The 13,561-nt window shown below is 41.3% G+C and overlaps 1 protein-coding gene and 1 long non-coding RNA gene across 4 annotated transcripts in view; one reads left to right on the top strand and one right to left on the bottom strand.

Moving 5' to 3' along the window:
• The window catches only part of LOC149985120 (uncharacterized), a 414,522-nt gene extending 410,983 nt beyond the window's left edge, over positions 1-3,539 (bottom strand). Inside the window, exon 1 of the long non-coding RNA XR_016486904.1 lies at positions 3,438-3,539. This is a non-coding gene — a long non-coding RNA (uncharacterized LOC149985120). The remainder of the gene's footprint in view (positions 1-3,437) is intronic.
• The window catches only part of cpt1ab (carnitine palmitoyltransferase 1Ab (liver)), a 75,364-nt gene that overhangs the window by 39,149 nt on the left and 22,654 nt on the right, over positions 1-13,561 (top strand). For 2 of the 3 annotated variants that reach the window (XM_036933608.2, NM_001246330.1), the window contains 2 exon segments: positions 7,466-7,573; positions 11,493-11,577. In XM_036933608.2, the coding sequence (XP_036789503.1) occupies positions 7,466-7,573; positions 11,493-11,577 (193 nt within the window). 3 annotated transcript variants of the gene reach the window in all.

Consider the following 13,561-nt stretch of genomic DNA (forward strand, 5'->3'; position numbering starts at 1 on the left):
CGGTGAGCAAAAATCCCAGAACTACACGGGGGGAACTAGTGAATGACCTGCAGAGAGCTGGGATCAAAGTAACAAAGCCTACCATCAGTAACACACTATGCCGCCATGGACTCAAATCCTGCAGTGCCAGACGTGTCCCCCTGCTTAAGCCAGTACATGTCCAGGCCCGTCTGAAGTTTGCTAGAGAGCATTTGGATGATACAGAAGAAGATTGGGAGAATGTCATATGGTCAGATGAAACCAAAATATAACTTTTTGGTAAAAACTCAACTCGTCGTGTTTGGAGGACAAAGAATACCGAGTTGCATCCATACCTACTGTGAAGCATGGGGGTGGAAACATCATGCTTTGGGGCTGTTGTTCTGCAAAGGGACCAGGACGACTGATCCGTGTAAAAGAAAGAATGAATGGGGCCATGTATCGTGAGATTTTGAGTGAAAACCTCCTTCCATCAGCAAGGGCATTGAAGATGAAACGTGGCTGGGTCTTTCAGCATGACAATGATCCCAAACACACCGCCCGGGCAACGAAGGAGTGGCTTCGTAAGAAGCATTTCAAGGTCCTGGAGTGGCCTAGCCAGTCTCCAGATCTCAACCCCATAGAAAATCTTTGGAGTGAGTTGAAAGTCCGTGTTGCCCAACAACAGCCCCAAAACATCACTGCTCTAGAGGAGATCTGCATGGAGGAATGGGCCAAAATACCAGCAACAGTGTGTGAAAACCTTGTGAAGACTTGCAGAAAACGTTTGACCTCTGTCATTGCCAACAAAGGGTATATAACAAAGTATTGAGATAAACTTTTGTAATTGACCAAATACTTATTTTCCACCATAATTTGCAAATAAATTAATAAAAAATCCTACAATGTGATTTTCTGGATTTTTTTTCTCATTTTGTCTGTCATAGTTGAAGTGTACCTATGATGAAAATTACAGGCCTCTCTCATCTTTTTAAGTGGGAGAACTTGCACAATTGGTGGCTAACTAAATACTTTTTTGCCCCACTGTATATCTATTTATCCCTGCCTTTCTAAGGTCTTTGAAAGCCCACTGACCATTTCGAAACTCGCCGTACCTTCTCCGCTATGCAATCTGGTTTCAGAGCTGGTCATGGGTGCACCTCAGCCACGCTCAAGGTAAACGATATCATAACTGCCATCGATAAGAGACATTACTGTGCAGCCGTATTCATCGACCTGGCTTAGGCTTTCGACTCTGTTAATCACAACATTCTTATTGGCAGATTCAACAACCTTGGTGTCTCAAATGATTGCCTCCCTTGGTTCACTAACTACTTCTCCGATAGAGTTCATTATGTCAAATCAGAGGGCCTGTTGTCCGGACCTCTGGCAGTCTCTATGGTGTTGCCACAGGGTTCAATTCTCAGGCTCACTCTCCTCTCTGTATACATTAATGATGTCGCTCTCGCTGCTGGTGATTCTTTGATCCACCTCTACACAGACGACACCATTCTGTATACCTCTGGCCCTTCTTTGGACACTGTTAACTAACCTCCAGACGAGCTTCAATGCCATACAACTCTCCTTCCGTGGCCTCCAACTGCTCTTAAATGCAAGTGAAACTAAATGCATGCTCTTCAACCAATCGCTGCCCACACCTGCCCGCCCGTTCAGCATCACTACTCTGGACGGTTCTGACTTAGAATATGTGGACAACTACAAATACCTAGGTGTCTAGTTAGACTGTAAACTCTCCTTCCAGACTCACATTAAACATATCCAATCCAAAATTAAATATAGAACCGGCTTCCTATTTCGCAACAAAACATCCTTCACTCATGCTGCCAAACATACCCTCATAAAACTGACCATCCTACCGATCCTCGACTTCGGCAATGTCATTTACAAAATAGCCTCCAACACTCTACTCAACAAATTGGATGCAGTCTATCACAGTGCCATCCGTTTTGTCTCCAAAGCCCCATATACTACCCACCACTGCGACCTGTATGCTTTCGTTGGCTGGCCCTCGCTTCATACTCGTCGCCAAACCCACTGGCTCCAGGTCATCTACAAGTCTCTGCTAGGTAAAGCCCCGCCTTATCTCAGCTCGCTGGTCACCATAACAGCACCCACCCGTAGCATGCGCTCCAGCAGGTATATCTCACTGGTCACCCCCAAAGCCAATTCTTCCTTTGGCCGCCTCTCCTTCCAGTTCTCTGCTGCCAATGACTGGAACAAACTGCAAAAATCTCTTAAGCTGGAGACTCTTACCTCCCTCCCTTATCTTCTTTGGGGTAGGGGGCAGTATTGGGTAGCTTGGATGATAAACGTGCCCAAATTAAGCTGCCTGCTACTCAGCCGTAAAAGCTAGAATATGCATATAATTAATTTGGATAGAAAACACTCTGAAGTTGAAAAACTGTTTGAATGATGTCTGTGAGTATAACAGAACTCATATGGCAGGCAAAAATCTGAGAAAAAAATCCAACCAGGAAGTGGGAAATCTGAGGTTTGTAGTTTTTCAACTCAGCCCCCATTGAAGATACAGTGGGATATTAGTTATGTTTCACTTCCCAAGGCTTCCACTAGATGTCAACAGTATTTACAAACTGTTTTGCGGATTCTACTCTAAAGGAGGGGCTCATAAGAGCTCTTTGAGTGAGTGGTCTGGCAGAGTGCCACAGCCTCTGATGAAGACCATCAAAGGTTAGGGATTCATTTTATCTCTATTTCTGATTTTTGTGACTCCTCCCTTTGGCTGGAAACATGGCTGTGTTTTTCTGTGGCTTGGTGGTGACCTTTGTGACCTTTGTGGTGCTTTCGCTGGAAATCCTTTTTGAAATCAGACACTGTGGCTGGATTAACGAGAATATTATCTTTAAAATGGTGTAAAATACTTGTATGCTTGAGGAATTTTAATAATGAGATTTTTTATTTATTTTTATTTGTCGCCCTGCACTTTCACTGGCTGTTGCGGGGATTGAACCCCAGTCCTACACAGGTTATCCTACCTCATTTGCACATGCTGTATATAGATTTTTCTACTGTATTATTGATTGTATGTTTGTTTATTCCATGTGTAACTCTGTGTTGTTGTATGTGTCGAACTGCTTTGCTTTATCTTGGCCAGGTCGCTGTTGCAAATGAGTACTTGTTCTCAACTAGCATACCTGGTTAACCTTTCTGATCTCCCCATCCCGGATGCGGGATCGTGAATACAGACTCAAGCTCATTACCAAAACGCAACGTTAACTATTCATGAAAATCGCAAATGAAATGAAATAAATATGCTAGCTCTCAAGCTTAGCCTTTTGTTAACAACACTGTCATCTCAGATTTTCAAAATATGCTTCTCAACCATTGCAAAACAAGCATTTGTGTAACAGTATTGATGGCTAACGTAGCATTTAGCATTAGCATTCAGCTGGCAACATTTACACAAAAAAACAGAAAAGCATTCAAATAAAATAATTTACCTTTGAAGAACTTCAGATGTTTTCAATGAGGAGACTCTCAGATAGCAAATGTTCAGTTTTTCCTGAAAGATTATTTGTTTAGGACAAATCGCTCCGTTTTCTGCGTCACGTTTAGCTACGAAAAAACCCCTGTATCCAGGATTGTGTAAATCTATCAGCAAGCTCATTAGCATAACACAACGTTAACTATTCATGAAAATGGCTAATGAAATTAAATTAATCCATTTGCTCTCAAGCTTAGCCTTTTGTTAACAACACTGTCATCTCAGATTTTCAAAATATGCTTTTGAACCATAGCTAAACAAGCATTTGTGTAAGAGTATTGATAGCCTAGCATTGCATTAAGCCTAGCATTCAGCATGCAACATTTTCCACAAAAAAACATAAAAGCATTCAAATAAAATGATTTACCATTGAAGAACTTCAGATGTTTTCAATGAGGAGACTCTGTTAGATAGCAAATGTTCCGTTTTTACAAAAAATATTATTTGTGTCGACTAATCACTCCGTTTTGTTCATCACGTTTGGGTAAGGGAAAAAAGAAAAAAAAAACAAAACATTAAAACGCGAACTTTTTTCCAAATTAACTCCATAATATCGACAGAAACATGGCAAACGATGTTTAGAATCAATCCTCAAGGTGTTTTTCACATATCTATCAACGATAAAATCCATAGTGGCAGTTTACTTTCAATTCTGAAGAAATGGAACGCACATGGACTTACTGATTACGCACACAGGACACCGGGCGGGACACCAGGTAAATGTAGTCTCTTATGGTCAATCTTCCAATGATATGCCTACAAACACGTCACAATGCTGCAGACACCTCGGGGAATATACAGAAAGCGCAGGCTCATTCCTGGCGCATTCACAGCCATATAAGGAGACATTGGAACACAGCGCCTTCAGAATCCGGGGCATGTATGAAACATCATCTTGGTTTCGCCTGTTGCATTAGTTCTGGGGCACGCACAGATAATATCTTTGCAGTTTTGGAGACGTCAGAGTTGTGTCTTTCCAAGGCTGTCAATTCCATGCATAGTCGAGCATCTTTTCGTTACAAAATATTGCGCTTAAAACGGGCACGTCTTTTTATCCAATAATGACACAGCGCCCCTATAGGTTCAAGAGGTTAAATAAAGGTGAAATAAAATAAAGTAAAAATAAATATTTAGGTGTCTATAATTCAACAGCCAAGTTAGGCAAGATGGAAGTTTAGGAAGTAGGGCCTTGTATACAAAAAGGGAGTAATGTAGATATCTACGGGTCTTTATCAAAGTCCAGCCAACATTTTTACACAGGATGCAGTGACGAGTATCAAACTGTCACCTGTAACAAAACAAAGGGCACTATGGCCAATGGCATCCAAGGTTTAAGAGTAGTAGCAGCTGCACTTTGAAAAATCATTTCACCATAATCAAGAACAGGTTAAAACGGTTGACTGAATATTCTGCTTCCTACTGCTTAGAAAAAGGCACAATCTGTTTCTGTAGAAAAAGACAACTTTAAATCTTAGTTGGTTAACCAGAGGGAGCCAAAGATCGAGACAGGAGAGAGGCAGGACACAGTAGTCACAGTGGGTAGGCCTGTTGTAGGGTTTAATGGTGCTGCATTCAGACATGTTTGAAATTGGGGTCACATTCTTATCCATTAGTTCAGCGCCGGTCTAAATTAAGCAAGGGGACAGACGTCTTGTAACTGGCACAATTCACAACATACATGTTTACCAGCTACTCACACAAATTACCTAGCAAACATGAGCCCTTGGCAAGGTGGGCACGGGATATCCCACACAAAGCCCACACCAGCCCAACATGGGCTAGCCCACGCCAGCCCAACACAGGCTAGCCCACACCAAGCCTACATTAGCCCAACACGGGCCAGCCTTCAACAGCCCAACACAGAATAGGCCACACCAAGCCCACATCAGCTCAACATGGGCCATCCTACACCAGCTAGCCCATTACAAGCTAGCCCATTACAGGCTAGCCTGTGCAGAAATTGTTAGATTACTTGTTAGATATTACTGTACTGTCGGAACTAGAAGCACAAGCATTTCGCTACACTCGCATTAACATCTGCTAATCACGTGTATGTGACCAATAAATTGATTTGATTTGACCAAGCCCAAACCAAGCCCAGAACAGGCTAGACCACACTATTTGAATATTTGTGGGTGTGGTTTGAGCACAGTTCATTTTGTGCAACCATTACTGAGAGTGTCGTTCCAGTTTCTCCTATGTTGTGTCATGCCTAAAACAAGATCATCCTCTACACAAGATGATCTTCTACACCGAAGTCTTTTAAAATACTTAAATAAGTCAACGTGTCATGAGTTTCTCTTGAACAATAAGATGATCTTCTACACTGAAGTCTTTTAAAATACTTAAATAAGTCAACGTGTCATGAGTTTCTCTTGAACAATAAGATGATCTTCTACACTGAAGTCTTTTAAAATACTTAAATAAGTCAACGTGTCATGAGTTTCTCTTGAACAATAAGATGATATTCTACACTGAAGTCTTTTAAAATACTTAAATAAGTCAATGTGTCATGAGTTTTTCTTGAACAACAATTGCAACAATTCCAATGATTTTACAGTTCATATAATGAAATCAGTCAATTTAAATACATTTATAAGGCCCTAATCTATGGATTATATCATGGGTGGGCATGGGAAGGCATAGGTTCTCCTACTTGGGAGCCAGGCCCACCCACTGAGGAGCTAGGCCCAGCCAATCAGAATGCGTTTTTCCCCACAAAAGGGCTTTATTACAGACAGAAATACTCCTCAGTTTCATCAGCTGTCCGGTTGACTGGTCTCTGATGTTCCCACAAGTGAAGAGGCCAGATGTGGAGGGCTTGCATGGTTACATGTGGTCTGCGGTTGTGAGGCTGGTTGGATGTAATGCCAAATTCTCTAAAACGCCTCGGCTCATGGTAGAGAAATTAATGTTCAATTCTCTGGCAACAGCTCTGGTGGACATTCCTGCAGTCAGCATGCCAATTGCACACTCCCTCAAAACATCTGTGGCATTGTATTGTGTGACAAAACTGCACATTTTAGAGTGACCTGTAATTGTCCCCAGCACAAGGTGCAACCTTGTAATGATCATGCTGTTTAATCAGCTTCTTGATATGCCACACCTGTCAAGTGGATGGATTATTTTGAAGAAGGATACATTCGCAATAACAGGGATGTAAACACATTTCTGTGCACAATTTCAGAGAAATAAGCCATTTTTTAGTTCAGCTCATGAAACACGGGACCAACACTTTACATGTTGCGTTTATATTTTTGTTCAGTATATGTATGGTAGTAACAACTTGTCTTTCTGATACAATGTAACACGTTCGCTTAATACCTTTAAGGCTACAAAATTATACAATTAATGCATTGAGTTAAATTGTAATAAATAAATAATAAATACATTCCTATGAAATAATAGATCAAATGAATAAATTGGCATAGGGTGGGCAATAGACATAGGGCCAATACCATGAGCTAATTTTGGGACCCAAATGGGCCCAATAAGGGCAGCCGATCCATAGGGTGGTGTTTTTCAGGTGAAGTAAAGGCTACCATTTGGGCCACCTTCCTTGTGGCGAATGTGAAGCCAATGAGAAAAGTCGCATCGGCCCAATGTGGGCAGGTAATATTTTAGCCTGCATTGGGCCCACATCATGCCAATGTGGGAATGTTTGCTGGGTAGTTAGTAGGAGTGGGCCTTGAGTTAAGTAGCTACGTCAAGCGTTTTCTGACAATTTTGAATGACTGGAACTGAGTTGATTATATTGGGTTAAATTTGATTATATTATTTCCTTCTCTCTCTCTCTGTCTCTCTCTCTCTCTCTCTCTCTCTCTCTCTCTCTCTCTAACACCCTCTTTCTTTCTCTCTCTCACAATTCAATTCAAAATGCTTTATGTTATTGGCATGCCAAAAAATACTTTTGTATTACCAAAGCAGCAATACACAACAATTTAATAATCTAAATCTCTCTCTCTCCTCTCTTCCTCTCTGCAGGACTTCCTCTATGCGTTCCCCTCTCATATCCAGGCGGCGAGGGCGGGCAATGTCATCCATGCGATCATGCTGTACAGAAGGAAACTGGACCGAGCCCAGCTCAAACCAGTGAGTTACCCTCTCTCTCTTCCTTCTTTTCATCCCCCTTTCTGTGTGTGGGTGTGAGTGATTAGTTCTAAGATTGAGGACTTTTTATGTTTCCTCATTCTACTGATGCCAAGCATGTTTGTAATACATAATCTAGTTGATTATGTAGCCAAGCCAAAGCAATTGGTACTGGTGTGAGGTAAATGGCTTTCTGTGCAGCGTGTGACACTGTGCTTTATGCTCGTTCTACTGCACGAACAGCAGTGACCAGCACCCATTCCAACCTGAGATCAGTTTTTTAATGCAGGCCAACTGTATGATATGCTGAAAAATACTGTTTCACCTCTTGACTCTCTCTCCTCATCTCACTACCTGTCTGTCCCTCCCTCTTTCGTTACACCTGTGCATGATGCTTCAATGCACGTTCACTTTTCAACAACATACACACATATACATATAATATACAGTACATAGTACCAGTCAAAAGTTTGGACACACCTACTCATTCAAGGGTTTTTCTTATTTTTACTATTTTACTGCTAGCACTTCATCACTCTCCTTGGTCAAATAGCCCTTGCACAGCCTTGAGGTGTCCTGTTGTCCTGTTGAAAAGCAAATGATGGTCCCACGAAGCGCAAACCAGATGGGATGGCTGCAGAATGCTGTGGTAGCCATGCTGCTTAAGTGTGCCTTGAATTATAAATACATCACAGACAGTGTCACCAGCAAAGCACCATCACACCCCCTCCTCCATGCTTCATGGTGGGAACCACACATGCAGAGATCCTCCGTTCACCTACTCTGCGTCTCATAAAGACACGGAGGTTGTAACCAGAAATCTCAAATTTGAGGATAAAGGACAAAGGATAAATTTCCACCAGTCTAATGTCCATTGCACGTGTTTCTTGGCACAAGCAAGTCTCTTCTTCTTATTGGTGTCCTTTAGTAGTGGTTTCTTTGCAGCAATTCAACCATGAAGGCCTGATTCACACAGTCTCTTCTGAACAGTTGATGTTCAGATGTGTCTGTTACTTGAACACTATGAATCATTTATTTGAGCTGCAATTTCTGAGGCTGGTAACTCTAATGAACTTATCCTCTGCCGCAGAGGTAAGTCTGGGTCTTCCTTTCCTGTGGCGGTCCTCATGAGAGCCAGTTTCATCAGCTGTCAAGGCAAAGGGTGGCTACTTTGAAGAATCTCAAATATAAAACATACATACACACCTTTTTGGTTACTACATGATTCCATATGTGTTATTTCATAGTTTTGATGTCTCCACTATAATTCTACAATGTAGAAAAAGCCTTGAATGAGTAGGTGTGTCCAAATGTTGACTGGTACTGTATGTGTGTCTAGTATGTTTAAATGTGTCAGTGTGCATTTATATATATATATATATATATATACATATGTGTGTATGTATGTACATTTGAAGTCGGAAGTTTACATACACTTAGGTTGGAGTCATTAAAACTAGTTTTTCAACCTCTCCACAAGTTTCTTGTTATCAAACTATAGTTATGGCAAGTCGGTTAGGACATTTACCTTGTGCATTACACAAGTCATTTTTTCCAACAATTGTTTACAGACAGATTATTTCATTTATAATTCACTGTATCACAATTCCAGTGGGTCAGAAGTTTACAAACACTAAGTTGACTGTGCCTTTAAACAGCTTGGACAATTCCAGAAAATAATGTCATGGCTTTAGAAGCTTCTGATAGGCTAATTGACATCATTTGAGTCAATTAGAGGTGTACCTGTGGATGTATTTCAAGGCCTACCTTCAAACTCAGTGCCTCTTTGCAGTTTATCATTGGAAAATCAAAAGAAATCAGCCAAGACATCAGAAAATAAATTGTAGACCTCCACAATTCTGGTTCATCCTTGGGAGCAATTTCCAAGCGCCTGAAGGTACCACTTTTATCTTTACAAACAATAGTATGCAAGTATAAACACCATGGGACCACGCAGCCTTCATACCGCTCAAGAAGGAGACACCTTCTGTCTCCTAGAGATGAACGTACTCCGGTGCAAAAAGTGCAAATAAATCCCAGAACAACAACAAAGGACCTTGTGAAGCTGTTGGAGGAAACAGGTACAAAGTATCTATATCCACAGTAAAACAAGTCCTATGTCGACATAACCTGAAAGGCCGCACAGCAAGGAAGAAGCCACTGCTCCAAAACCGCCATAAAAAAGCCAAACTACAGTTTGCAACTGCACATGAGGACAAAGATGATACTTTTTGGAGAAATGTCCTCTGGTTTGATGAAACAAAAATAGAACTGTTTGGCCATAATGACCATCGTTATGTTTTGAGGAAAAAGGGGAAGCTTGCAAGCCGAAGAACACCATCCCAACGTGAAGCACGGGGCTGGCAGCATCATGTTGTGGGGTGCTTTGCTGCAGGAGGGACTGGTGCACTTTACAACATAGATGGCATAATGAGCTGGGAAAATTATGTGGATATATTGAAGCAACATCTCTATCCATCAGTTAAAGTTAAAGTTAAAGCTTGGTCGCCAATGGGTCTTCCAAACGGACAATGACCCCAGGCATACTTCCAAAGTTGTGGAAAAATGGCTTAAGGACAACAAAGTCAAGGTACTGGAGTGGCCATCACAAGCCCTGACCTCAATCCTATAGAAAATGTGTGGGCAGAACTGAAAAAGTGTGTGTGAGCAAGGAGGCCTAAAAACCTGACTGTTACACCAGCTCTGTCAGGAGGAATGGGCTAAAATTCACCCAACTTATTGTGGGAAGCTTGTGGAAGGCTACCTGAAATGTTTGACCCAAGTTAAACAATAAAAGGCAATGCTTCCAAATCCGAATTGACTGTATGTAAACTTCTGACCTACTGAGAATGTGATGGAAGAAGTAAAAGCTGAAATAAATCATTCTCTCTACTATTATTCTGACATTTCACATTCTTAAAATAAAGTGGTGATCCTTACTGACCTAAGACAGGGAATTTTTACTTGTATTAAATGTCAGAAATTGTGAAAAACTGCGTTTAAATGTATTTGGCTAAGGTGTTTGTAATCTTCCGGCTTCAAATGTATATTTGTGTATACTGTATATCTATGTATATATATGTATATATATATGAATGCACACACACAAACCCACCGGGTAAATGTTTTGTTTCTGTTCTGCTGTTCTGTCCCTCCCTCCCACTGTTGGACACTGCCGCATTAGATTTACTTGCTGGCGAACAAGGTTCCTCTGTGCTCTGCCCAGTGGGAGCGCATGTTTAACACCACCCGCATTCCAGGCCAGGAGACAGGTAAGAGGAGGGCACTGACTGCAGCTCTGTCCTCTGCCATCCGACTCCTGTGGTGACCCACAGCCTGCTGTCGCCATGGCAACAGGCGCAGGACACAAAACCCCTGACCCCTGTTCTCAGTGTTTACCCAGCACATCCTCCCTGAGTAGAAGGAATACTTCTAATTGGCTCCTCTCAAAGATGATGATGAAGTGTCACTCATTAATTGGCTCTTATATTTGAAACTGTTTGACCTGAAGTCACTGTAGCAGACAGAAGGCCCATACACATTTGAGCGATGTGATGTGCTTAATTTCCATACTGGTGAACTAAATTCTAAATTCAGCATTGGCAACAAATTAAGCCCACCCGCACGAACACTCCCGATTTGAAGTGGTACTAGGGAATATGTTAGGGTTGACAACAAACTCCTTTGGGTTGTGCTGGTGAAACAGATAGTGGATTTCTAAACTCCCCGTTCACACCTTCAAGCCTAGCAGCCCTCCAAAACCCTTCCTGCTGCCACTTCTCGTCTGGCTCATCAGCCCAATCTTCATCCCTCCTACTCATCATCCTCCTCTCATAGGTCCCTCTGTTATCTGTGGGGTTTTCGTTTAGTTTGGTAGTGCCATCTCTCTCTGTTTGTTGACTCTCCCCCTTTTGCTTTTCAGCTCATGCTCCTAAACACTATTCCCATGTGCTCATCCCAATACGAGCGTATGTTCAACACCAGTCGTGTCCCAGGTGTAGACACAGGTAGAGTCTTGTGTGTTGCTGCATCTCCCACTCCCAACACTACTCCTATTCTTACTTCTACTCCTCACATTTTTGCACCTTTTAATTTAGATTAATCGGATGTGTAATTAATAATAATGCTGCATGCTACTTTTAATTTATATGGGGAAGTATTCTGTGCATGTGAATAGCCTCCTAGCAGTGTGTGAGTTATGGTGGTAAAATTGGCCCTGCACGTTGCACTCTGCTAGGACTGTGATTGGTAACTGTAGCCATCACTCATGAAAAGTTATCATTGATAGATAGCATGATAGTAATCAGTCAGTACAGGGGCTGTATCCACAAAGGGTCTGAGAAAAGGTCATAGGAATCCTGTTAAAACATGTTTTCAGAAGAAGAAGAAACTCCAAGCGCAGAGTAAGTTTTAGGATGTTGTTAAAGGAGAAGGGTCCAGACACCTTTTTTGGGATTTCACTTACCACAAATGGCAAATCACTTCCTCATTGAGTAGTAAGGGGCCCCTGAGAAAACATGAGCAAAGGCTCCAAAAACACCCACATTATACAAATTATACGGAAAAGCTCTCAGTAGAGAGGTTCAGATCTTTAGATTTGTTGTACACATGAAATTGTGTCATTCCGAACTTTACCCACTACGTTATTCTCTTTTGTGTGACTCTATCCAGCTGACTCTATACAAGTAACTGCCAAAATAAAGGAAACATCAACATAAAGTCTCGTAATAGCAGTGGCATGTGTTTAAAACATTTTTTTGGTCTCTGTGTTTCATAAGACTGAATGTATCTCAATGGAGAAAAGCATCCGAGCAAACGAAACAGCGCCCCTCTGGCTCAGAAAGAGTATGACACTGTTGCTGCACATAGCATTGAATGCAAGGGAGGCCAGTGAGCATCTCCCTTGATTTAAAAAGAAAAGTGTCAATGGAAGCCAGTTTGGATTTCACACCAATCACATCAGAAGCCAAACATCATTGACAGAAAACTTGAATTGTTGCTTCTCGTTGTGTCTTTGTCTTCCTGTGGCTAGCAAGCTAACTAAAATGGTCCCTTTCCTAAATTAGTCATGGATGGAGATCCAGATTTTTTTACTTCATTCTCCTTACTGGCCTTCGATTATAATAGAGATTCTGATCCAACCATAAATGCATACGTTGTACACCTGGCCTGAAAGGATGGAAGTTCAAAATGTAGCTAGATGTAGTAGGCTAATGTTAATTTAACTAGCTGGCCTGGCGCATCGTTGCCAATGAAAGGAAGTTAGGCTAGCGAGCAAGCATTTTAGCCAAGTAGCCTAAAACAACAAACGGGCCTGCTTTAAATTATGTTCAGCTTATAAAAGCTTCATACAGTTTACAATATGTATTGACACTTTATGTCGTGTCCTGTAATACTTAGTTTGAAGTGAGACACCTTCAGTCAATCATAACACATCCATAAAGGCTCTAAATTAAGTACAGCGTCATGCGATATAAAGTCAGACCCCTTTGGTCATTTATAACACATACATAAATGCCTTGTATCATATGACGCTGTACTTACTATAGCGTCAGACACCTTTGGTCATTTATAACACATACATAAATGCCTTGTATCATATGACGCTGTACTTACTATAACGTCAGACACCTTTGGTCATTTATAACACATACATAAATGCCTTGTATCATTTGATGCTGTATTTACTATAGCGTCAGACACCTTTGGTCATTTATAACACATACATAAATGCCTTGTATCATATGACGCTGTACTTACTATAACGTCAGGCACCTTTGGTCATTTATAACGCATACATTAAGGCTTAATGATGTAAACACATGTATTAACACTTAGGGATTTGCCACTTACAGCTAAATTAAATGTTTAAACCATGCATTTCCTTTTATTTGTAAATATTTTAAACAATACAAATACATGACGTTTCAAAAAGTCTAGCAATGCAATTACATTGAACATTACACAGGGCTGTGAATAGTGTAGATTGAC

This window comes from Oncorhynchus mykiss, chromosome 2, assembly GCF_057628025.1.
Source record: "Oncorhynchus mykiss isolate SJ-2025 chromosome 2, ASM5762802v1, whole genome shotgun sequence".
NCBI classification, from domain to species: Eukaryota; Metazoa; Chordata; class Actinopteri; order Salmoniformes; family Salmonidae; genus Oncorhynchus; species Oncorhynchus mykiss.